The 25421-nt window shown below is 42.5% G+C and overlaps 1 protein-coding gene and 1 long non-coding RNA gene across 3 annotated transcripts in view; one reads left to right on the top strand and one right to left on the bottom strand.

Moving 5' to 3' along the window:
• The first annotated feature begins 4826 nt into the window (after positions 1-4826).
• LOC115204199 (TBC1 domain family member 10A) lies at positions 4827-24279 on the top strand. 2 transcript variants are annotated; one of them, XM_029769582.1, is made up of 9 exons: positions 4827-5582; positions 17874-17973; positions 18428-18535; positions 18643-18749; positions 18866-18980; positions 19092-19157; positions 19763-19952; positions 22046-22200; positions 22458-24279. In XM_029769582.1, the coding sequence occupies exons 1-9, from the start codon at positions 5383-5385 to the stop codon at positions 22845-22847; spliced, it is 1431 nt and encodes a 476-aa protein (XP_029625442.1). In that variant the 5' UTR covers positions 4827-5382; the 3' UTR covers positions 22848-24279. The 2 variants fall into 2 exon arrangements, with proteins under 2 accessions (XP_029625442.1, XP_029625444.1); XM_029769584.1 differs by lacking the exon at positions 4827-5582 and adding an exon at positions 5625-5909.
• The window catches only part of LOC115204202 (uncharacterized), a 47595-nt gene continuing 41231 nt past the window's right edge, over positions 19058-25421 (bottom strand). Inside the window, exon 2 of the long non-coding RNA XR_003880317.1 lies at positions 19058-19944. This is a non-coding gene — a long non-coding RNA (uncharacterized LOC115204202). The remainder of the gene's footprint in view (positions 19945-25421) is intronic.

Genomic DNA, 25421 nt, shown 5'->3' with positions numbered 1-25421 from the left:
TGTCTTGGCTGTGTGCTTAGGGTCATTGTCCTGTTGGAAGGTGAACTGTCACCCCAGTCTGAGGTCTTGAACGTTCTGGACCAGGTTTTCATCAAGGATCTCTCTGGACTTTTCTCCGTTCATCTTTGCCTCTATCCTGACTAGTCTCCCAGTCCCTGCCTCTGAAAAACATCCCCACAGCATGATGCTGCCACCACCATGCTTCACCGTAGGGATGGTGCCAAGTTTCCTCCAGACGTGACGCTTGGCATTGAGGCCAAAGAGTTCAATCTTGGTTTCATCAGCCCAGAGAATCTTTTTTCTCATGGTCTGAGAGTCTTTAGGTGCCTTTTGGCAAACTCCATGTGCCTCTTACTGAGGAGTGCTGCAGAGATGGTTGTCCTTCTGGAAGGTTCTCCCATCTCCAAAGAGGAACTCTAGAACTCTGTCAGAGTGACCATCGGGTTCTTGGTTACATCCCTCACCAAGGCCCTTCTCCCTCGATTGCTCAGTAAAGCCGGGCGGCCAGCACTAGAAAGAGTATTGGTGGTTCCACTGTGTTCTTGGGGACCTTCAATGCTGCAGAAATGTTTTGGTACACTTCCCCACATCTGTGCCTCGACACAATCCTGTCTTGGCGCTCTATCAAATCAAATCAAATTGTATTTGTCACACATGCCGAATACAAAAGGTGTAGACCTTACATTGAAATGCTTAGTTTTAAGCCCTTAACCAACAATGCTTTAAGAAGTTAAGATTTTTTTTAAGTGTTAGGTAAAAAATAGATAAGTAGAAAATAGAAAATAAAAGTAACAAATCATTAAACAGCAGCAGTAAAATAACAAGCAAGGCTATATACAAGGGGTACTGGTACAGAGTCAATGTGCGGGGGCACAGGTTAGTTGAGGTAATTGAGGTAATATATACATGTAGGTGGAGTTAAAGTGACTATGCATAGATTATAAACAGAGAGTATCAGCAGAGTAAAAGAGGGGTCTGGGTAGCCCTTTGATTAGCTGTTCAGGCCGTACGCACTACCCTCTGTAGTGCCTTGCGGTCGGAGGCCGAGCAGTTGCCATACCAGGCAGTGATGCAACCAGTCAGGATGCTCTCAATGGTGCAGCTGTAGAACCTTTTGAGGATCTGAGGACCCATGCCAAATATTTTGAGTCTTCTGAGGAGGAATAGGCTTTGTCGTGCCCTCTTCACGACTGTCTTAGTGTGTTTGGACCATAATAGTTTGTTGGTGATGTGGACACCAAGGAACTTGAAGCTCTCAACCTGTTCCACAACAGCCCCATAGATGGGAATGGGTGCGTGCTCGGTCCTTCCTTTCCTGTAGTCCACAATCATCTCTTTTGTCTTGATATGTTGAGGGAGAGGTTGTTGTCCTGGCACAACATGGCCAGGTCTTTGACCTCCTCCCCATAGGCTGTCTCATCGTTGTCCGTGATCAGGCATACCACTGTTGTGTCATCGGCGAACTTGATGATGGTGTTGGAGTCATGCCTGACCATGCAGTCATGAGTGAACAGGGAGTACAGGAGGGGACTGAGCACGCGCCTCTGAGAGGCCCCTGTTGAAGATCAGTGTGGTGGATGGGTTGTTCCCCACCTTTACCACCTGGGGGCAGCCCGTCAGGAAGTCCAGGATCCAGTTGCAGAGGGAGGTGTTTAGTCCCAGGGTCCTTAGCTTAGCTGTAGTCAATGAAGAACATTCTCACATAGGTGTTCCTTTTGTCCAGGTGGGAATGGGCAGTATTGAGTGCAGTATAGATTGCATCATCTGTGGATCTGTTGGGACGGTATTCAAATTGGCGTGGGTCTAGGGTTTCTGGGATAATGATGTTGATGTGAGCCATGACCAGCCTTTCAAAGCACTTCATGGGTACAGATGTGAGTGCTACGGGTCGGTAGTCATTTAGGCAGTTTACCTTAGTGTTCTTGGTCACAGGGACTATGGTGGTCTGCTTGAAACATGTTGGTATTACAGACACAGTCAGGGAGAGGTTGAAAATGTCAGTGAAGACACTTGCCAGTTGGTCAGTGCATGCTTGGAGTACACGTCCTGGTAATCCATCTGGCCCTGCGGCCTTGTGAATATTGACCTGTTTAAAGGTTTTACTCACATCGGCTACAGAGAGCGTGATCACACAGTCATCCGGAACAGCTGGTGCTCTCATTCATGTTTCAGTGTTACTTGCCTCGAAGCGAGCATAGAAGTAATTTAGCTCATCTGGTAGGTTTGTGTTGCTGAGCAGCTCGTGGCTGTTTTTCCCTTTGTAGTCTGTAATAGTTTGCAAGCCCTGCCACATCCGACGAGCGTCGGAGCCGGTGTAGTACCATTCTATCTTAGTCCTGTATTGACGCTTTGCCTGTTTGATGGTTCATCGGAGGGCATAGCGGGATTTCTTATAAGCTTCCGAGTTAGAGTCCCGCTCCTTGAAAGCTCAGTGAGAATGTTGCCTGTAATCCATGGCTTTTGGTTGTGGTATGTACGTACGGACACTGTAGGGACGACGTCATCGATGCACTTATTGATGAAGCCAGTGACTGATGTGGTGTACTCCTCAATGCCATCGGAAGAATCCCGGAACATATTCCAGTCTGTGCTAGCAAAACAGTCCTGTGGCTTAGCATCTGCTTCATCTGACCACTTTCTTATTGACCGAGTCACTGGTGCTTCCTGCTGCTTTAGTTTTTGCTTGTCAGCAGGAATCAGGAGGATAGAATTATGGTCAGATTTTCTAAATGGAGGGTGAGGGAGAGCTTTGTATGTGTCTCTGTGTGCGGAGTAAAGGTGGCCTAGAGTGTTTTCCCCTCTGGTTGCACATTTAACATGCTGATAGAAATTAGGTAAAAGTGATTTGAGTTTCCCTGCATTAAAGTCCCTGACCACTAGGAGCATCGCCTCTGGATGAGCATTTTCCTGTTTGCTTATGGCCGTATACAGCTAATTGAGTGTGGTCTTAGTGCCAGCATCGGTCTGCGGTGGTATATAGACAGCTACGAAAAATATAGATGTAAACTCTCTTGGTAAATAGTGTGGTCTACAGCTTATCATGAGATACTCTACCTCAGAAGAGCAAACCCTCAAGACTTCCTTAGATTTCGTGCACCAGCTGTTGTTTACACATATACATAGGCCACCGCCCCTTGTCTTACCAGAGGCCGCTGTTCTATCCTGCCGAAAAAGTTTAAAACCCGCCAGCTGTATATTAATCATGTCGTCGTTCAACCCCGACTCGGGGAAACATAAGATATTACAGTTTTTAATGTCCCGTTGGTATGATATACGTGCTTGTAGTTTGTCTATTTTATTAGCGATTGATTGTACTTTGGCTAATAGGATCGATGGTGAAGGTAGATTACCCTCTAGACGACGGATCCTTACAAGGCACTCGGACCGTCGTCCACGATATCTCCATCTTTTCCTTCTGTGAATGACGGGGATGAGGGCCTATTCGGGTGTCTGGAGTAAATCCTTCCCATCCGACTCATTGAAGAAGAAGAATTCTTTCAGTACGGGGTGAGTAATCGCTGCCCTGATATCAAGAAGCTCTTTTCGATCATAAGACACAGTGGCAGAAATATTATGTACAAAATAAGTTACAAATAACGTGAAAAAACATAAACAATAGCACAATTGGTTACGGGATCATAAAACGGCGGCCATCTCCTACGGGCATCATTATTCACAATCACTCTTCAGACAATTCCTTCAACCTCATGGCTTGATTTTCGCTCTGACATGCACTGTCAACTGTGGGACCTTATATAGACAGGTGTGTGCCTTTCCAAATAATGTCCAATCAATTGAATTTACCACAGGTGGACTCCAATCAAGTTGTATAAACATCTCAAGGTCTCATAGCAAAGGGTCTGAATACTTGTAAGGTATTTTTGTTTTTTATAAAAACATTTATAAAAACTTGTTTTTGATTTCTCATGATGGGGAATTGTGTGTAGTTTGCTGAGGATTTGTATTTATTTAATCCATTTTAGAATAAGGCTGTAATATAACTAAATGTGGAAAAAGTCTAGGAGTCTGAATACTTTCTGAAGGCACTGTATATTTGGTGAAGCTGATGGCTATACTGTTGGCCTTGCAGTGGATGGAGGAAGTCAAGCCAGAGAGAGTAGTTATTTGCTCTAATTCGTGTGCAGTGTTGATGAGTCTGCAGTCTTTTAGCACACGTAGCAGACAAGACCTGCTTTATGTACAACAAACCCATGGCAGGATTAGACAAATGGGTATGCAGATAAGATTGATTGGGTCCCAGCCCATGTGGGGGTGGAGGGGAACGAGGCAGTTGATGTACTGGCTGAACAAGCACTTAGTAGTTTTAATGAGCAAGGCAGAGGCAAAAAGCCTGATATGGACAGTGATGGTGCAGAGATGGCAGGAGCAGTGGAGTAGAGATACTAAGGGCAGGCATTTATTTCAAGTACAGGATGGGACAGAAGAGAGGAGACTATTTTTTACAAGATTAATGGTGGGACACAGCCGGTTGAATAAGACTTTAAATGTGATAGGAAAGTATCCAACAGGATAGTGTTATTATTGCCAGGAAACAGAGACTGTGGAGCATGTGTTACTACAGTGTGGGCAGTATCAGAGGTAAAGAGAGAGGATGAGATCTCGTATGAGGAAGATAGGGATACAGGGAATTAGTTTAAAGTATTTATTGAGTAGAACTTCCTTAGATATAGTCTCAAATATGTTGTTGTGTTTTTTAATAGCAACAGGGCTGTCAGGTAGGATTTATTATCTCCGTGTCTTTGGCCCACACTCCAGTACAGTTAGTGGCGGTAATGCACCCTAACGTTGGATGCCAACCGCTGATAAACCCCACCGAAGAAGAAGAAGACGTGTAGAACTGTGACATATCTGGGTTATCTTTTCTGTCTGTGCATCAACTCTTTAGACGTGCCAGTTCTGTGAGAGATTGATTGTCATTTGATTTCAATGGTTTTATCGGGCTGACCAGTCATTGGAAGTATACAGATTTTTGTATTTGACTTGCGGTGCTGCTGTTGTTGTTGTTAAACAGCTAGTGGCATGCTTCTCACTGGCAGTGCTAGCGGTTGGCTAACATAGCCAGCTAGCTTGTTTAGCTAGCTATCTAGTTGCCATTCATTGATTGTGACTTTCTGTTTTTATTTTCGTTAACGTTAATTGGTTGGCGAGCTAACGTTTATTAGCATACGCTAGTTGCTTTGATTAAGGCTAGCTAGCTAGGTTACTGATTTAACTGCGACGATGCTATGGTCAGTTTATGACAAGATGTTGGACAACCGAAAACTAGCTACCTAGCTAAAGTTACAATTAAATAATGGGAGGTTTAGTTGACTAATTGTATTTGAAGAAGTAAGCTAGAGGGAGCTAGTGCTAGTGGTTTAAATGGCAAAAATAGAACCAGCCAATGGACTTAAGTCAGCAGAGTCCCGCAAAAGTTTGCGGGGCACGACAGAAAGTCTGGCACTGACAGATGGAGAAGGCAACCCCTTCGGCTCGGACTCGGAACTAAATGCCTATACCAGTGAGAGACAGACGGATAAATATGGATTTATTGGGGGTGCACAACAATATTCAGAACACTCGTAAGTATGACCCATCTGTTTAGAATTTACCATAAAAAAATGACGTCGCTAGCTAGCTCGTTCGTCTGTGGCTGACAGACATAACTGTTCTAAATTGTCAAGACGTTGTCATAACAAGTTTCTTACAGATTAGTCACCTGATTGACCCCTTGTCATCTGACTTCACACCCCACTTTACTGTTTGTTATTTTCTAATATGCCGTCCATATTTTAATCAGTAGCCTGTTATTTGTTATCCCTGGAGGCCAACGTAAACATTTCTTCCTCTTGCTCAGTGTTACTCTCCAGGCTGGTCTCATAGACTCTACATAACATACCAAACGTAACGTAAGTTTATTATGGTTACATATTTAAGACTTAAAACGCAAACGTCTAGTAACCCAAAGGTTGCGTGTTCGAATCTCTTCACGGATAACTTTAGCATTTTAGCTAATTAACAGGAATTTACTACTTTGCAACAATTTAGCATGTTAGCGAACCCATCCTCTAACCTTTTTAGCTAACCTTTTCCCTAACCTAAACCCTTTAACCTAACTCCTAATCTTAACCCTAACCCCTAACTCCAAAAGCTAGTTAGCGTTAGCCACAACAAATTGGAATTTGTAACATATTGTACATAATCTGCTTCCATGTAGACTTGACAGCCTTTATGTTGTATGGCATTTTTCCTTTCTCATTTTGTTTACCAATGTGTGTTATGTTCGGCTGGGTACTGCTGCCTTGTAAAGTAGAGGTCGACCGATTAATCGGCATGGCCGATTAATTAGGGCCGATTTCAAGTTTTCATAACAATCGGTAATCGGCATTTTTGGACACTGATTACATTGCATTCCACGAGGAAACTGTGTGGCAGGCTAACTACCTGTTATGCGAGTGCAGCAAGGAGCCAAGGTAAGTTGCTAGCTAGCATTACACTTATAAAAAACAATCAATCTTCACATAATCACTAGTTAACTACACATGGTTGATGATATTACTAGGTTAACTAGCTTGTCCTGCGTTGCATATAATCAGTGTGGTGCCTGTTAATTTATCATCGAATCACAGCCTACTTCGCCAAACGGGTGATGATTTAACAAAAGCTCATTAGCGAAAAAAGCACAATCGTTGCACGAATGTACCTAACCATAAACATCAATGCCTTTCTTAAAATCAATACACAGAAGTATATATTTTTAAACCTGCATATTTATTTACAAGAAATTCATGTTAGCAGGCAATATTAACTAGGGAAATTGTGTCACTTCTCTTGCGTTCATTGCACGCAGAGTCAGGGTATATGCAACAGTTTGGGCCGCCTGGCTCATTGCGAACTAATTTGCCAGAATTTTACATAATTATGACATTGCACAACCTTCAATGTAACAGCAATATTTAGACTTAGGGTTGCCACCCGTTCGATTAAAATATGGAAGGGTTCCGTATTTCATTGAAAGAATAAACGTTTTGTTTTCTAAATGATAAATTCCGGATTTGACCATATTAATGACCAAAAGCTCCTATTTATGTGTTTATTATAATTAAGTCTATGATTTGATAGAGCAGTCTGACTGATCGGTGGTAGGCAGCAGCAGGCTTGTGAGCTTTCATTCAAACTTTACTCCGTTTGCCAGCAGCTCTTAGCAATGCTTGAATCACAGCGCTGTTTGTAACCAATAGTCAAAGGTATATGAAATACAAATGGTATAGAGAGAAATATTAGACGCATCATAATTCCTATAATAACTACACCATGAAACTTCTTAACTGGGAATTTTGAATGGCGGCTAATAATAATGTCCGGAACGGAGCAAATGGAATGGCATCAAACACCTGGAAACTATGCGTTTGATGTATTTGATACCATTTCACTGATTCCACTCCAGTCGTTACCACAAGCCCGTTCTCCCCAATTAAGGTGCCACCAACCTCCTGTGGTAGCTACATCCATCGTAAAAAGAAATAGATGACAGTGGTGATCATGTCAACTCGTCTTATGTTTTTCCAGACTGGTGGCGCAGTCCACTAATTCAATGGTTGTGAGTTCTAATCCCATTATTTACAATATTCATCCTGTGCCCAAACACTTTTAATTCTGAAAACTGAAGGTCTACCTGCGAGAGGGGTAACCCTGGTAGTATATATATTATTTTAACAGTACCCAAGATCAGACGGAGTTAATTTGACCACTGGAAAAAGAGCTACTGTGTACTGAAATGCAGGTTGGATTGATTTGAGACACTAATCTTAATTTAAGGTGATGATTGCACTTCCAAACACAATTCCGTAATACATGTGAGTCCACATTTTCAAGGATTTGAACTTACACCAGAAGTGGCAATAGATGTGTGGTAATGGTCCAAAGCTGTATTTGCTCACGATGCACATCATTTGGTTATCAGAGGGTGCCAGTGGACTTCTGGTATGATTTAGTGAGAAAGTGTTGGGATCAGGTACAACTGTTTACCCACCCCCAAACTTAATATTTATGAGCAATTCCCCCCCACCCACAACTTCTCACCTGAATGCATTTTTTATTTTACTTGAAGGGGTTGGGTAAAGGCTGAAATTGGGGTCGAGAGTTACCCTTTAAAGCATAATACATTTTTGAAATGTATATAAAATGTTATGTTTTTCGAATAGAAAAGACCATTCAATACGGTCAAAACCTTTTTTGGCATCACCAGCCATTATTGATAAATCTATACCTTGTTTTGTAGCATATTGTATTAAACTAAAATGTTATTGTATTTGTTTGTCTATTTTTAATATGCCCTGTTTGATATGTATGAAGTCTGGGTAATACTTTTGCCATTCTATTGCTTATGAGTTTTGTTATTATTTTGTCTAAAGTTATGGGTCTGTAATCAGCAGAGGACTCTCCAGATTTTCCTCGTTTTAATAGAACTTAAATAACTGTTTGATACACGTCACTCAATTCAGTGCTTCCTAGTTACGTGTGTTGTCATTTGTGTAAATAGGGGCTCTACTTTGTCCCAAAAATGTTTAATGGAATTCTATGGGAAAGCCGTCTTTTCCGGGTGTTTTTCCTCCGTTAATTTAACAATGTCTGTTTTTATTGATTAATTTTTTGTCTGCTGATTAATTGATTCAGAGTTGTTGAGTCTAAGAAGACTTTAGGATCAGATTAAAATTCCTGCATGCCCAAAAACCCTACTATTTAGAACACAAGTATGGGTATTCGGACACAGCCATTTTCTTTTCTACACTACTATGGCTTTTAGCCACTGAGTTCAACATGTGCCGCTGGTTTCCTGCAAAACAGAATACCGGCCTGATGTGTCACCACTTGGTCCAAACAAACGTCTTCTGACTCTACATACAACCTATTGTGATGTGCATTTCTCTTGTGTTTAGGTCGCCTGTGAGTGGTTGACAAGTACCAGGAGTAGGAGTGGGGGGGAACAGAACTAGGGGAATGTTCTCAGAGCTACCTGCTTTCTTTGTCCTTCACAGGCTGTGGCAAGTGTTCCACTGTTTTGACTGAGGATTAATTTCCTTTGAGAAGTAGGAAGAGATCAGACGCTGCTCCTCCCCCACCAATGACAGGCCCCTCCCCCTAGAGTGCCAGGATGTGATAAAAAGCATGCCACATCCCAGCACTGAACTGTTTGTATGGTGTTTTGTATTTGAGAGCGATTGGTCAAAATGATAGTATTTGGACTACACCTGTCCCTGTTTACCTAGAGCTTCCTGAGATCACCCCCGACCCGGGATGACTGTAATCTGATAGTCTGCACTAATTCAGACAGGCTAATGCCAATCACTGTCTGTGTGCTGCACTCAGCCCTTTGTACTACCTGGTATTTGTCTACCTTGTAAAGCAGGTGCTTGTGTGAGGCACTGCTGTTTGCACGCCATGAGTGACCCCTTGTCTTTCACTCTGGGGTTTTTATGTCCTAGTATCTGTCATGTCATATGATCTGCTGGAGTTTGAAAGAGAATGCAGGCCTAAGTGTTCTGCCCATTTTGTTGGATGTAGACTAATGACTGCAAGGCAGTCCCTAGAATAAATGTAAAAAGTCAAAACAAAGCGGACCTGTCAGAGCCTCTTAGGCGAAGAGCTTGTTAGTTTTAGCCTGTCCAAACTGTCTTTTATTATTATTGTTAAGTCTTTTTGTTGTGCATTCTGCAGCAGGCTTTTCTGGCTGTTTTGGTTTGCTCCATTGGAAGGGAAAGGGCATGTTGTCCTTTGACTAATGATGCTATGGCTACCACAGTTGCTGCCACTGTGACAGAACAGTGGTATCTGTGTGTTCATGGATCTGTGTATGTTCCATTGCCTTGTATGCGTGATATGTCCGAGGTCTGTGCCTCTCCTTAGGTTATATTTTATTTATGTAGCCTATTTTCATTCATTGCTGAGAAAAAGCAGAGGCTGCTTATAATGAGGACAATGACACAGTATAATTCCAAATCTAATTTTATTTGTCACATGCTTTGTAAACCAAAGGTGTAACAGGGAAATTCTTACTCAAGGGTCCTTTTCCAAGAATGCAGAGATAAAGATAAAAAAATATATACACACTGCTCAAAAAATTACATTGTGTTGTTTAACTCCAAGTCAATCACACTTCTGTGAAATCAAACTGTCCACTTAGGAAGCAACACTGATTGACAATAAATTTCACATGCTGTTGTGCAAATGGAATAGACAACAGGTGGAAATTATAGGCAATTAGCAAGACACCTCCAATAAAGGAGTGGTTCTGCAGGTGGTGACCACAGACCACTTCTCAGTTCCTATGCTTCCTGGCTGATGTTTTGGTCACTTTTGAATGCTGGCGGTGCTTTCACTCTAGTGGTAGCATGAGACGGAGTCTACAACCCACACAAGTGGCTCTGGTAGTGCAGCTCATCCAGGATGGCACATCAATGTGAGCTGTGGCAAGAAGATTTGCTGTGTCTGTCAGCGTAGTGTCCAGAGCATGGAGGCGCTACCAGGAGACAGGCCAGTACATCAGGAGACGTGGAGGAGGCCGTAGGAGGGCAACAACCCAGCAGCAGGACCGCTACCTCCACCTTTGTGCAAGGAGGAGCAGGAGGAGCACTGCCAGAGCCCTGCAAAATGACCTCCAGCAGGCCACAAATGTGCATGTGTCTGCTCAAACCTGTCAGAAACAGACTCCATGAGGGTGGTATGAGGGCCCGACGTCCACAGGTGGGGGTTGTGCTTACAGCCCAACACCGTGCAGGACGATTGGCATTTGCCAGAGAACAACAAGATTGGCAAATTCACCACTGGCGCCCTGTGCTCTTCACAGATGAAAGCAGGTTCACACTGAGCACATGTGACAGTCTGGAGACGCCGTGGAGAACGTTCTGCTGCCTGCAACATCCTCCAGCATGACCGGTTTGGCGGTAGGTCAGTCATGGTGTGGGGTGGCATTTCTTTGGGGGGCCGCACAGCCCTCCATGTGCTCGCCAGAGTTAGCCTGACTGCCATTAGGTACCGAGATGAGATCCTCAGACCCCTTGTGAGACCATATGCTGGTGCGGTTGGCCCTGGGTTCCTCCTAATGCAAGACAATGCTAGACCTCATGTGGCTGGAGTGTCAGCAGTTCCTGCAAGAGGAAGGCATTGATGCTATGGACTGGCCCGCCCGTTCCCCAGACCTGAATCCAATTGAGCACATCTGGGACATCATGTCTAGCTCCATCCACCAACGCCACGTTGCACCACAGACTGTCCAGGAGTTGGCGGATGCTTTAGTCCAGGTCTGGGAGGAGATCCCTCAGGAGACCATCCGCCACCTCATCAGGAGCATGCCCAGGCGTTGTAGGGAGGTCATACAGGCACGTGGAGGCCACACACACTACTGAGCCTCATTTTGACTTGTTTTATTAAGGACATTACATCAAAGTTGGATCAGCCTGTAGTGTGGTTTTCCACTTTAATTTTGAGTGTGACTCCAAATCCAGACCTCCATGGGTTGATAAATTGGATTTCCATTGATTATTTTTGTGATTTTATTGTCAGCACATTCAACTATGTAAAGAAAAAAGTATTTAATAAGATTATTTCATTCATTCAGATCTAGGATGTGTTATTTTAGTGTTCCCTTTTTATTTTTTTTGAGCAGTGTATAAATAGACACACAAGGAATAAATACACAGTGAATAACAATCAAAATAACATGGCTATATACAGGGAGTACCAGTACAGAGTAGATGTGCCCGGGTACGAGGTAATTGAGGTAGATATGTACATATAGTTAGGGGTAAAGTGACTAGGCAACAGGATAGATAACAGACAGTAGCAACAGCAAATGTGGAAAGAGTGTGTGTGTGGTGTCAATATGCATGTGTGCGCGTATTGTGTGGGTGTGTGTGCATAGTCAGTGCAGGAGAGTTAGTGCAAAAAAGTGTGTTGAATCTGGGCGATATGGAGCTAAAATCCATATTGCGATAAATTGACACAATTAATGCCATAATGATAAATTGAACGATAAATGAACAACATTAAATGTAAACTACAGTTTTTTTTACCCTTTAAACTACTACTTTGAATGTTTAGCTTTCAATTTTCCCTTTAAGTCACCCATATTTCTCTAGTATAGGCTACTTATCGTAGTGAACGATATCAGCAAAATGCCCCCGATAAGTGGTTAGTATAGTCGTTGTCGATCATTTTCAGTTTATCGTCTCAGCTTTTGTGTGTGCTGGTGTAAGTACAGTACATTTGTGGGTAGAGTGTGTGTGTGTGTGTGTGTGTGTGTGTGCGCATAGTCATTGAGAGTTGGTGCAAAAAAGGGTAAATGGAGGTAGCTTTTTAGGAATCTTGTTTAGAAGTCTTATGGTTTGGAGGTAGTGATGTGCAGTACACGAGTGATTTGTTCTTTTTGAACGACTCTTTGTTGACTCGGGAGTCAAGATTTATTTTTTCTGAGTGTTTCATTCATTTTAGTCATTCATTTCGCCTGCTGGCCGCAATTAATTCTGCAGCAGGATAAATACATGGTCGTCCGGCTCAGCGCCTCTGGAGACTTGCTCTGACCAGCAACTGTCTATCATGTCCGCTAGGGAAAATTGATCATGCTGCAGGCAGCATAGAAGAAAAATACATGTTTAGAACTGATAATTGATCGCATGGTGCAAAAATGAATGCAATTAATTTATTATTGAATGTTATGATGGACAACTTTGTAGAACGAAAACATACACAGCCTCTGCTCAACAAACTTAAACTCGGTAACGAATCGTTTGGGGGGCTGCAGTTCAAACGATATTGAGCGAATCACTCTCACGGCAGTCATGCTATGCATTGCGTGTCATTCACAGTCTAGTCTGGTTGCGGCCACAACTAGATCTCGTCTCAAATGTATCAAGAAATAATGTTATTTGTATGTCTAGCAATCAACAAATGTACATTGTTTAAAGCACACTTTTACAAGTCAGTTACAAATGACAGAACAAATTAGCCGCTATGGTGAAGGACAAGTGAACGAGAGGCCTGTAGAATCATGACTCAAGTTTTTAATTCATCGTTCACTGGTAGGCGGTCCTGCGTGCTCTGGGCATTCATTTGAAAATCAGTAGTCGAACGATTTAATTATTTTGATCTAACGACCTAAAAAGATCAAGGTCGGTAAAAAGAGCTGAACTTCCCATCACTACTTGGGGTAGATGCTGTTCAGGGTCCTGTTGGTTCCAGACTTGGTGCACATCACCAACAAACTGTCATGGTCCAAACACACCAAGACAGTTGTGAAGAGGGCACTACAACACTTTTCCCCCTCAGGAGACTGAAAAGATTTGGCATGGGTCCCAGATCCTCAAAGTTCTACAGCTGCACCATCGAGAGCATCCTGACCGGTTGCATTACAGCCTGGTATGGCAACTGCTCTGCATTTGACCGTAAAGCACTACAGAGGGTAGTGCATATGGCCCAGTTCATCACTGGGGCCAAGCTTCCTGACATCCAGGACCTGTATACTAGGCGGTGTCAGAGGAAGGACCAAGAAATTGTCAAAGACCCCAGTCACCCAAGTCATAGACTGTTCTTTCTGCTACCGCACGGCAAGCGGCACTGGAGTGCCAAGTCTAGGACCAGAAGGCTCCTTAACTTCACTAGGGTAGGGGGCAGCATTCGGAATTATGGATGAAAAGCGTGCCCAAAATAGATTTGGATAGAAAACACTATGAAGTTTCTAAAACTGTTTGAATGATGTCTGTGAGTATAACAGAACTCATATGGCAGGCAAAAACCTGAGAAAAATCTAACCAGGAAGTGTGGAAATCTGAGCTTTGTAGTTTTTCAAGTGATTGCCTATACAGTATACAGTGACTTAGGGTTCATTTTGCACATCCTAAGGCTTCCACTAGATGTCAACAGTCTTTAGAAAGTTGTTTCATGCTTCTACTGTGACTGGGGAGAGAATAAGAGCTGACTCAACAAGTGGACTGCCTGAGGCCAATGAGTTGTTTACTGCGAAGTCACGCAGGTGCGCCGTTCCTTTTTCCACTGTAATGAATACGCTATTGTCCGGTTGGAATATTATCTAACATTTATGATAAAAAGACCCTAAGGATTGGTTTTAAACATTGTTTGACGTGTTTCTACGAACGGTAATGGAACTTTTTGACTTTTCGTCTAGGATTTTGCGCTCGCGCATTATGCCTTTGGAATAGTGATCTGAACGCGCAAACAAATCGGAGGTATTTGGACACAAATATGGAGTTTATTGAACAAAACAAACATTTATTGTGGAAGTAGGAGGCCTGGGAGTGCATTCCGACGAAGATCAGCAAAGGTAAGTGAAGATTTATAATACTATTTCTGAGTTTTGTTGACTCCAGAACTTGGCGGGTAACTGTATAGCTTGCTTTGATGGCTGAGCTCTGTACTCAGATTATTGCAAAGTGTGCTTTCGCCGTAAAACTTTTTTGGAATCTGACACAGCGGTTGCATTAAGGAGAAGTTTATCTTTAATTCTTTGAATAAGTTTTTTTTATTTTATCAACGTTTATGATGAGTATTTCTGTAAATTGATGTGCTCATTCACCGGAAGTTTTTGGAGGCAAAACATTTCTGAACGTTACACGGCAATGTAAAATGTGTTTTTTTTTAATATAAATATGAACTTTATTGAGCAAAACATGTATTGTGTAACATGAATTCCTATGAGTGCCATCTGATGAAGATCATCAAAGGTTAGTGCTTAATTTTAGCTTTGTTTCTGGTTTTTGTGATGCCTCTCCTTGCTTGGAAAATGGCTGTGGTTTTTCTTGTTTAGGTGCTGTCCTAACAATCTAATGCTATGCTTTCGCTGTAAAGCCTTTTTGAAATCAGACACTGTGGTTAGATTAATGAGAAGTTTCTTTAAAATGGTGTATAATAGTTGTATGGTTGAGAAATTTGAATTATGATATTTTTGTTTTGAATTTGGCGCCCTGCTAATTCACTTGTTGTTGGCTAGCGTCCCACAACCTCACTAGGGTAACAGCTTCTACCCCCAAGCCATAAGACTGCTGAACAACTAAACTAATCAAATGGCCACCTGGACTATTTACACTGCTGCTGCTCGCTGTTTATTATCTGCATAGTCACTTTACAAATGACCTTGACTAACCTGTACCCCCGCACATTGACTCTGTACCGGTACCTCCTGTATATAGCCTCGTTATTTTTTTGGACTATTTAGTAAATCTTTTTTTAACTCAATTTCTTGAACTGCATTGTTGGTTAATCATTTCACGGTAAGGTCCTGTTGTATTTGGCGCATGTGACGAATAAATACAATTTGATTTGGTACCGCTTGCCATGCAGTAGCAGGGAGAACAGTGGAGTCTTTGACAATTTTTTGGGACCTTCCTCTGACATTGCCTGATATAGAAGTACAGGATCTGGAACAGTTGATGCTCTCATGCATGGTTCAGTGTTGCTTGCCTCGAAGCAAGCATAGAAGGCACTTAGCTCTTCTAGTAGGTAGGTTTGTGTCGCTGGGCAGCTCGCGGCTGAGTTTCCCTTTGTAATCCGTGACAGTTTGCAAGCCCTGCCACATCCATCGAGCGTCAGAGCCAGCATAGTAGGAATTGATCTTAGTCCTGTATTGACTTGACTTTTTGCCTGTTATGGTTCGTAGGCGGTCTTAGCGGGATTTCTTATATGCGTCCGGATTAGTGTCCCGCTCCTTGAAAGCAGCAGCTCTAGCCTTTTAGTAAAGTGCGGCTGTTGCCTGTAATCCAAGACTTCTGGTTGGGGTATGTACGTACGGTCACTGTGGGGATGACTTCGTCTATGCACTTATTATTGAAGCCAGTGACTGATGTGGTAAACAGCTCAATGTTATCGGATGCATCCCAGAACATATTCCAGTCTGTGCTAGTGAAACAGTCCTGTAGCTTAGCATCCGCTTCATCGGACCACTTCCGTATTGTGTGTGTGTGTGTTTCACTGGTACTTCCTGTTAGAGTTTTTGCTTGTAAGCAAGAGGATAAAGTTATGGTCTGATTTACCAAATGAAGGGTGAGGAAGGGCCTTATAAGCGTTTGTGTGTGGAGTGAAGGTGATCTAGAGTTTTGTTGCTTCTAGTTGCACAGGTGACATGCTGTAAAACATTTGGTAAAAAGGATTTTGTTTTTCCTGCATTAAAATAACCGTCCACGAGAAACGCCCCCTGTTGATGTGCATTTTCTTGTTTGCTTATGGCACTATACAGTTTGTTTAGTGCGGTCTTAGTGCCTGCATCGGTTCGTGGTGGTAAATTGTCAGGTACGAAAAATAAGTGGTATGGTCTGCAGCTTATGAGGTATTCTAACTCGGGTAAGCAAAAACTCGAGTTTCTTAACAGCTGGTGCACGATCTCTAATGTTAGCAAAGAGACGCCCTTCGTCTTACCCGAGTCTGCCGTCTTGACGATGCATAGAAAAACCAGTGATATGTACATTATCCATGTCCTCGTTGTATTTTATCTGTGTCCGCCCTGAGAAACAGTTTCTGGTCCCGTTTGCTCTCCAGTGACTGCATGTTCACCAATAGAACAGAGGACAATGGCGGTCTATTTGCTTGCCGACATTGTCTCGTCAGGATGCCGCCTGCCTCTTTCGTCGCCGCTTCTTCTTTCGAGTCGTGGGATTAGGGCCTGGTTTGGAGTAAGCAGAACGTCCAGAGCTGCCGACTCGTTGAAGTAGACATTTTTCATCTAAATCGAGGTTAGTGATTGCTGTTCTAATGTCCAGAAGCTGTTTTCAGGCATTGGAAATGGTGGAAACATTACCTACAAAAAAAGTAACAACTAGTGGGAAAAAACACGAAATAGCAGAATTTGTCACTGTGTAGATGGCCACTGCAGTGCCATCTACACAGTTCACCCCTTCTTCCTCCATCCCCCTTGGCTAATTTGACCACAGTCGTTCCAGGTTACTGGGTGTGTCTGTCAGATGGATGCAATAAAGATGCTCTTTCTCAGAGGCCCTCTGAAACACGCAGCCTCTTGAGGGTACTTTTTGAACCGCCCTCGACTACTGTCCTCGCCTCCATCCTCTGCTCGCTCTCTTCCGAGGGAAGGAGCACAAGCCCAGCTCTCCTCCTCAGTCTCTTGTTTTCATCTGGAGAGGCGCTACAATGGCAGCCATTGTTCTTGTCTTTTTTTTCTTGTTTCAACGGACACTATGATCATATGGCTCAAGTTTTCTAGCGAAAGAGTTGTTTCTGAAAGAGAAACAATGTAGGCTCCTCTGGTCGAATGATTTTAAAAAGCAACAGGAAGCAGCTTGTATTTTTGTTTTTCTCCAAGACAACTTCCTGTGTGATGGATGGCGCTTCCTGTTTGGCCCCCGGCCCTTCCTTCCCTCACTCTCCTCTTGTTTCACTGTTGTCTGTGTTGACAATCAAGTCAAATTGTATTTGTCACATTCGCCGAATACAACAGGTGTAGACCTTACCATGAAACGCTTACAAGCCCTTAACCAACAATGCAGTTCAAGAAAGAGTTAAGAAAATATTTACTCAATAAAGTAAAAAAAATGTAATCAAAAAGTAAAAAGATTACATAACCGTAACGAGGCTATATACAGGGAGTACCGGTATCGAGTCAATGTGCAGGGAAACAGGTTAGTTGGGTTAATTTGTACATGTAGGTAGGTGTAAAGTGACTGCATAGATAATAAACAGCAAGTAGCAGCAGTGTAAAAACAAAGGGATGTGGGGTCAATGTAAATAATCTGGTTGGCCATTTGACTACCTTTTGCTTTTCATGTCTAAATACATCCCTGAGTGTTTGTTTAGAGAGACAGATGTATGTGTCTGTAGTGTGACCCTGGGTCGGTCTGTCTCCCTGACTCCCACAGAGCTGAAAACATTCCTCCTGAGGTGCTGAGGCAGAGGGAGGCCAAATGGCTGGACATGCTCAACAACTGGGACAAGTGGATGGCAAAGAGACACAAGAAGGTAAGCCAGTCAAACACTGGCTGATCTACACAAATCCCATTTGCTGACGATAACAGCAAATTCCTGTGTTGGTCTTTTCTAGAAACATGTTAAGGTAGCCTTGCAAGCTGTTATGTGTCACCCCTTTTACTCCTGTTGAGTGACTGCTTTGGATACTACAGTATGCACCTGTCAGGTCACAATCCAGTCACCACAGCCCACCTGTTTTGCAATGTGTAACTCAGCTGATTTATTATTAAACACACACACAGTGTACACAAACCAGCCTGGAGAAAAGTCCTTAGGTCATGAACTGTAGAAGGAAAGTCATTGAACACATACTTGAACAACCTGTCCCCCTTGCTTGATATTTTAATCTATTACACTGATGGAATTCCCATGATTTTTAAACTAATCTGACCGTGCATGATAATGATGAGTGGCTGTGACCGTAGCACTAACTCTCTATCCCCAGATGAAGCTGCGCTGTCAGAAGGGCATACCCCCCTCTCTGCGAGGCCGGGTGTGGCTCTACCTGTCTGGAGGAAAGGTGAAGAGGGAGCAGCACAAGGGCAAATTTGAGGTTACTCACTACCCTCCACCGTTAATACCAGTTTCTCACACACACACAAACTTAACACTCATACTTTTACACATAGTGTAGCATGTAAATAACTGTTTCTTTTTAAGGAGCTGGACAGCCAGGCGGGAGACCCTAAGTGGGTGGATGTGATAGAGAGGGACCTCCACAGACAGTTCCCCTTCCATGAGATGTTTGTGGCAAGAGGAGGCCATGGGTAAGCAATGTGAATGGGACGTTGTTTGTCATTGTTTCTGTTGGTGTTACTTGTGCCTTTGTCTCTCTATTTTTCTATGTTTTTTAGTAACTGAATTGCGCTTACTGTGTATTTAGGCAGCAGGACCTGTACCGTGTCCTGAAGGCCTATACTCTGCACCGGCCAGAGGAGGGTTACTGCCAGGCCCAGGCTCCCATTGCTGCTGTGCTGCTAATGCACATGCCTGCTGAGGTGAGCCTACACACACACACATACTGTTACTCACACAACAATGTTTTCTGATAAAGTTCATATACATACGCCAACCGTCATGTTTAATTTATGTTTGTGCTTTATTGACAGGATGCATTCTGGGGTCTGGTCCAGATCTGTGAGAAGTATCTTCCTGGATACTACAGTGCAGGGCTGGTAAGATGCACGTTACTTCAAACTACATACACATTCTCTCTCCTTCACTGACACTTATACTCAAAAAGAACACAGACACAAAATTACAATGACCCAAGATCATGTGCTTTAGAGAATTTGCTGACTGTTGGGTGTGACAGGGTGAGGTCTTTTACTAGGGTTTAAAGATCAGGCATACGGGATACAGTTAAATGGGTTAACTCAAAGAGCTTACCTGTCACTAAAATAAAATTAAACATTCATTCAACATGTTTATCATTGTCAGGAACACCTGTGTCTTGAAAAAGAAAAGCTGGTCAATTTGAGGTGACAATCATGTTGAAATGCAGGCTTGCAGGTCATATTATTGGGCCAGCTCTCTAGCTGGCATGTGCTGCTGTCATTGCATACCTGTAGCGTGTTGTCTGTGACCGTGACATGTTAATGAGCGGGTGACCAGACAATGTGGTCCAGATAATGCAACTATTAGATTTAACAAAAAGGAAGGAGTCTGTTCTCGTGTCCCCTCACACTCTCTCACACACTTTCTTTCTCCTGGTCACCCCTCCCTGCCTCTCTCCCCCTCTGCTCTCCTTTCTGACTGTTGTTCCTGTGTGCTCCTGTAGGAGGCGATCCAGCTTGATGGAGAGATCCTGTTTGCTCTGCTGAAGCGGGTGTCTCCTCTGGCCCACCGCCACCTGAAGAAGCACAAGATGGACCCCATCCTGTACATGACGGAGTGGTTCATGTGTGCCTTCTCCAGAACCCTGCCCTGGGTCTCCGTGCTGCGTGTCTGGGACATGTTCCTCTGTGAGGGTGAGAGACATTCCACACAGTAAACATACACACATTACATTATGTCCACATGAGAGCACTCAGAGGCATGCTCTTTAGACAGACACACACACACGCCGGCAGACTCATCATTACATACACTACCGTTCAAATGTTTGGGGTCGCTTAGAAATGTCCTTGTTTTTGAAAGAAAAGCAATTTTTTTATTTTTTTTTTGGTCCATTTTAAAATAACATCAAATTGATCAGAAATACAGTGTAGACATTGTTAATGTTGTAAATGACTATTGTAGCTGGAAACGGCAGATTTTTATAGAATATCTACGTGGGCGTACAGAGGCCCATTTATCAGCAACCATCACTCCTGTGTTCCAATGGCACATTGTGTTAGCTAATCCAAGTTTACCATTTTAAAAGGCTAATTGATCATTAGAAAACCCTTTTGTAATTATGTTAGCACAGCTTAAAACTGTTCTGATTTAAAGAAGCAATAAAACTGGCCTTCTTTAGACTAGTTGACTATCTGGAGCATCAGCATTTGTGGGTTAGATTACAGGCTCAAAATGGCCAGAAACAAAGAACTTTCTTCTGAAACTCGTCAGTCTATTCTTGTTCTGAGAAATGAAGGCTATTCCATGTGAGAAATTGCCAAGAAACTGAAGATCTCATACAATGCTGTGTACTACTCCCTTCTTAGAACAGCGCAAACTGGCTCTAACCAGAATAGAAAGAGGAGTGGGAGGCCCCGGTGCACAACTGAGCAAGAGGACAAGTACATTAGCTTGTCTAGTTTGAGAAACAGACACCTCACAGGTCCTCAGCTGGCAGCTTCATTAAATAGTACCCGCAAAACACCAGTCTCAATGTCAACAGTGAAGAAGCAACTCCGGGATGCTGGCCTTCTGTCTTAGCCTTTTTAAAATGATAAACTTGGATTAGTTAACACAATGTGCCATTGGAATACAGGAGAGATGGTTGCTGATAATGGGCCTCTGTACGCCAATGTAGATATTCCATAAAAAAATCTGCCGTTTCTAGCTACAATAGTCATTTACAACATTAACAATTTCTACACTGTATTTCTGATCAATTTGTTATTTTAATGGACAAAAAAATGTGCTTTTCTTTCAAAAACAAGGACATTTCTAAGTGACCCCAAACAATAGCGGATAAAATCAAAGTGGAGTGAGCTACAGGTCGCGCACACCAAACAAGAGTCCACTTGGCTTGACACTCATACTGAATAGCTGTACTTCTTCATTTCTCAAAGGAAAAACATCAACCAATTTCTAAAGACTGTTGACATCTAGTGGAAGCCATAGGAACTGCAACCAGGTGCCTCAAATCCAGTTTCCCATAGAAAACCAATAGAAAACACAGTGAACTCAAATGTTTTTCCTGGATGGTTTGTCCTCTGTGTTTCGCCTGCCAAATAAGTTCTGTTATACTCACAGATATTATTTTAACAGTTTTAGAAACCTTAGTGTTTTCTATCCAAATCTACCAATTATATGCATATCCTAGCTTCTGGGCCTGAGTAGCAGGCAGTTTACTTTGGGCACGCTTTTCATCTGGACATGAAAATACTGCCCCCTATCCCAAAGAGGTTTTAAGTAAAGGTTAAGTATATTTCAAAACAAATCATTTTTAAGTATCAAAAGTAAATGTAATTGTGAAAATATACTTAAGTATAAAAAGTAAAAGTACATTACATTTCAAATTCCTTATATTAAGTAAACCAGACGGCAGCATATACATTATTTTTAATTTACGGATAGCCAGGGGCACGCTCCAACACTGACATCATTTACAAACGAAGCATGTGTTTAGTGAGTCCGCGGTAGGAATGACCAGGGATGTTCTCTTGATAAGTTTGTGAATTAGACCATTTTCTTGTCCTGCTAAGCATTCAACATGTAACTTTTGAGTGTCAGGGAAAATGTATGGCATAAAAAGTTACATTTTCTTTAGGAATGTAGTGAAGTAAAAGTTGTAATAAAAGTAAATTCTAAAGTACTTATTATTATTATTTTTATTTTTTTAATTATTGCTCATATTAAAAGTATTTTTACTTAAGCACTTTACACCACTGCTGTCTGGTGTGTGTTTGTCCAGGAGTAAAGATCATCTTCCGGGTGGGCCTGGTGTTGTTGAAGTGCATGCTGGGCTCCCAGGACAAGCTGAAGACGTGTCAGGGCCAGTATGAGACTATGGAGCTGCTCAAGACCATAGATACACGCTACATGCAGGAGGGGTTTCTAGTGCGGGAGGTACAACCACCCACAGCCATACTTATAGAACAGAAACATCAAATACTGGAGAATGCTCAGTGTCATGTTTTTTTGTCACTTTGAGAATAGCTGAGAATGACGAGACTGTCATGGCCACATTGCATGCTAAGGGCTATGGTGTAAACTGAAAAACATACCCTGCTGCCACCTAGTAATACTTCAATAAAACACTATTACAGTCATGATTTCTGCTAAGACCAATGTGATTAACCACTACTCCTTATGCTCTGTCCCAGATTCTAGAGCTGCCAGTGTCAGAGCGGGACATTGAGAAGGAGCACCTGGCATCAGTGCGGCGCTGGAAGGAGACCCGGGGTGAGTTGCACTGCAAGTCCCTTCCCAGAATGCACGGCGCCAAGGCCATCATGGCTGCCGAGCCGCCAAGTCGCCAAGACCTGAGACAGAACCCCACAATCATTGTTGAGTCGCCCCTGGCAACCAAGAGCAATGGGGAGGACAAGGAAAGGAAAAAGACCAAAGAGGAGAAGAATGGGAAGAAGAACAGCTCTCCGACCCCAGTGGCAGCCTACCTTGAACCCAGCGAGCCCTCCCCCCTCCTCAAAGACACAGCCCTGCTGGGCTCCAATCAGAGCCTGAGCAGCACAGAGCATGACACCTACCTGTAGCAGGTAGGTGTCACTTGTTTACTGCTCACTGACTCCATATCCCCAGTATACCTTTACCCTCTGACCCATCCCCACCTCTGCCCTGATGATCAGGTCCCACTACCTCTTGATTGACCCTTTCCATTATAGCCATTTGCATCCATAGCAAAACACTAAAACAATTGGAAGCCTCTGGCATAGACCAAGTAGTAGTTGTTTTTCACACATATATGCGAGATGACAATTCAATCAGTTGGGAGAGTGCAGCACTAACCTTCGTTTAGTTGGCCATACGGGTATACATGTACTTGGGCTGAGGGTAAATTGATCTCAGCGGCAGGCTGTATAATCACATCAGTTGATTATTTCAATATTTTCTCACTGAAGAAGTCTTAGACTTAGTCAATATCAGATGACGTAACTATGAAGTCTGTTTAGCCAAGAGTTCTGGATCTGGAGGCTGGACCACTACCTATTTACGTATTCCACCTAATATATACTGTAGTATGAGACACTACATTCCCAACACACACCAATCCAGCATTGTTAGATTAAGTTCTCAGTCACAGGGAATGTCAATTCAGTTAAATTGTAATCCCAGCAGAATATTTTGAATCACATAGGTTGCCAACATACTGTATAAAGATTAATGCTATTGTCATTCACTCATTGGTGCATCCTTTCTCTCTAGTTGTAGTTTATATTGATGAGCACTAGAGGGCTCTGTGGGGGCATTTTCCTGCCCTGACCAATGAAAGAACTTGAATGATGGGTTGAGGGAAAATCAATCATCTGTATATCATCTTCATAAGGAAATGAACATTTGCAGGACAATTCCTGTCACTAGACCAAAGCTTGTCGATTTGATGTTTTGACATACAGTATGTGTTGTAAGATCCATGCTGTCTGAATTATTCCTGAGTGTGTTTTTGATTCTTTGCTGAGCTCCAGAGAACAGAGTTGAGCGTGTGTGTGGTGTCATGCAGTGGGAGAAACATGGTAGAATGCCAGTCGATGGACCACTCATATACTCAGCCATGTTGATTTCATCTAGCCGTTTTGATGAAGTATAAGCTATTTGTGTATAGCTGTTTATTAACTGTGCATAATTTCTTTGTATACAATCATCTATATTTCACAAATGTGTGTCACGGTCAAATATTTACCTGTAGATAAGATTACAATTGCTGACGTTTCTGAAGAGAACATCTGTATGAAAGAACTGGGTAAAAAAAATGATTGTACATTTTTGTATGGTAAAAGGATGATTTCTATAAAAATTGCTGTAGATTCACACTTGCACATAGCATAGTATAAAACTTAATATACGATAAATTTTATATTTGTCTAAGATGAAGCACTTTGTCCCTGGTCACTCCCTTTAAGAATAGAATGAACAATATTTTGTTTATCTTCTGTAAGATTGTGTGTGTGTATACACACTGAACAAAAATGTAAACACAACATGTAAAGTGTTGGTTTCATGAGCTGAAATAAAAAATCCCAGAAATTTTCCATACGCACAAAAGGCTTTTCTCAGTTTTTGCACAAATTTGTTTACATCCCTTTTAGTGAGCATTTTTCCTTTGCCAAGATAATCCATCCACCTGACAGTGGCATATTAAGAAGCTGATTAAACCGCATGATCATTACACAGGTGCACCTTGTGCTGGGGACAATAAAAGGCCACTTTTAAAATGTGCAGTTTTGTCACACAACACAATGCCACAATCGTCTCAAGTTTTGAGGGAGTGTACAGTTGGCATGCTGACTGCAGGATGTCTACCAGAGCTGTTGCCAGATAATTGAATGTTCATTTCTCTACCATAAGCTGCCTCCAATGTCATTTGAGAATTTGGCAGTATGTCCAACTGGCCTCAACCACAGACCACGTGTAACCATGCCAGCCCAAGACCTCCACGTCTAGCTTCATCTGCGGGATCCTCTGAGTGGGAGGGGTATTTTGTCTGTAATAAAGCTCTTTTGTAGGGAAAAGCTAATTCTGGTTGGCTGGGACTGGCTGCCAAGTGTGTGGGCCTATGCCCACCCATGGCTGCACCCCTGCACAATCATGTGAAATCAATAGATTAGGGCCTAATGAATACATTTATTTCCTTATGTACTGTCAGTAAAATCTTTCTAATTGTCGCTAGTTGCATTTATATTTTTTTTAGTATACAGTGCATTTGGAAAGTATTATGAGCTCTTCCCTTTTTCCACATTTTGTTACGCAACAGCCTTATTCTAAAATTGATTCAATTCTGATTTTGTTTCTCATCAGTTCACACAGAATACTCCGTAACGACAAAGGGAAAACAGGTTTTTCCATTTTTTTGCAAATGTATTAAAAAATAAAAAATATACCTTATTCACAATTATTCAGACCCTTTGCTATGAGACTTGAAATTGAGCTCAAGTGCATCCTGTTTCCATGAATCATCCTTGAGATGTTTCTACAACTTGATTGGAGTTTACCTGTGGTAAATTCAATTGATTGGACATAATTTGGAAAGGCACACACCTGTCTATATAAGGTCCCACAGTTGACGGTTCATGTCAGAGAAAAAACCAAGCCATGCGGTCGAAGCATCACAT

Source organism: Salmo trutta, chromosome 12, assembly GCF_901001165.1.
Source record: "Salmo trutta chromosome 12, fSalTru1.1, whole genome shotgun sequence".
Classification (NCBI taxonomy): domain Eukaryota; kingdom Metazoa; phylum Chordata; class Actinopteri; order Salmoniformes; family Salmonidae; genus Salmo; species Salmo trutta.
This window is presented reverse-complemented; position numbering and strand designations above follow the sequence as displayed.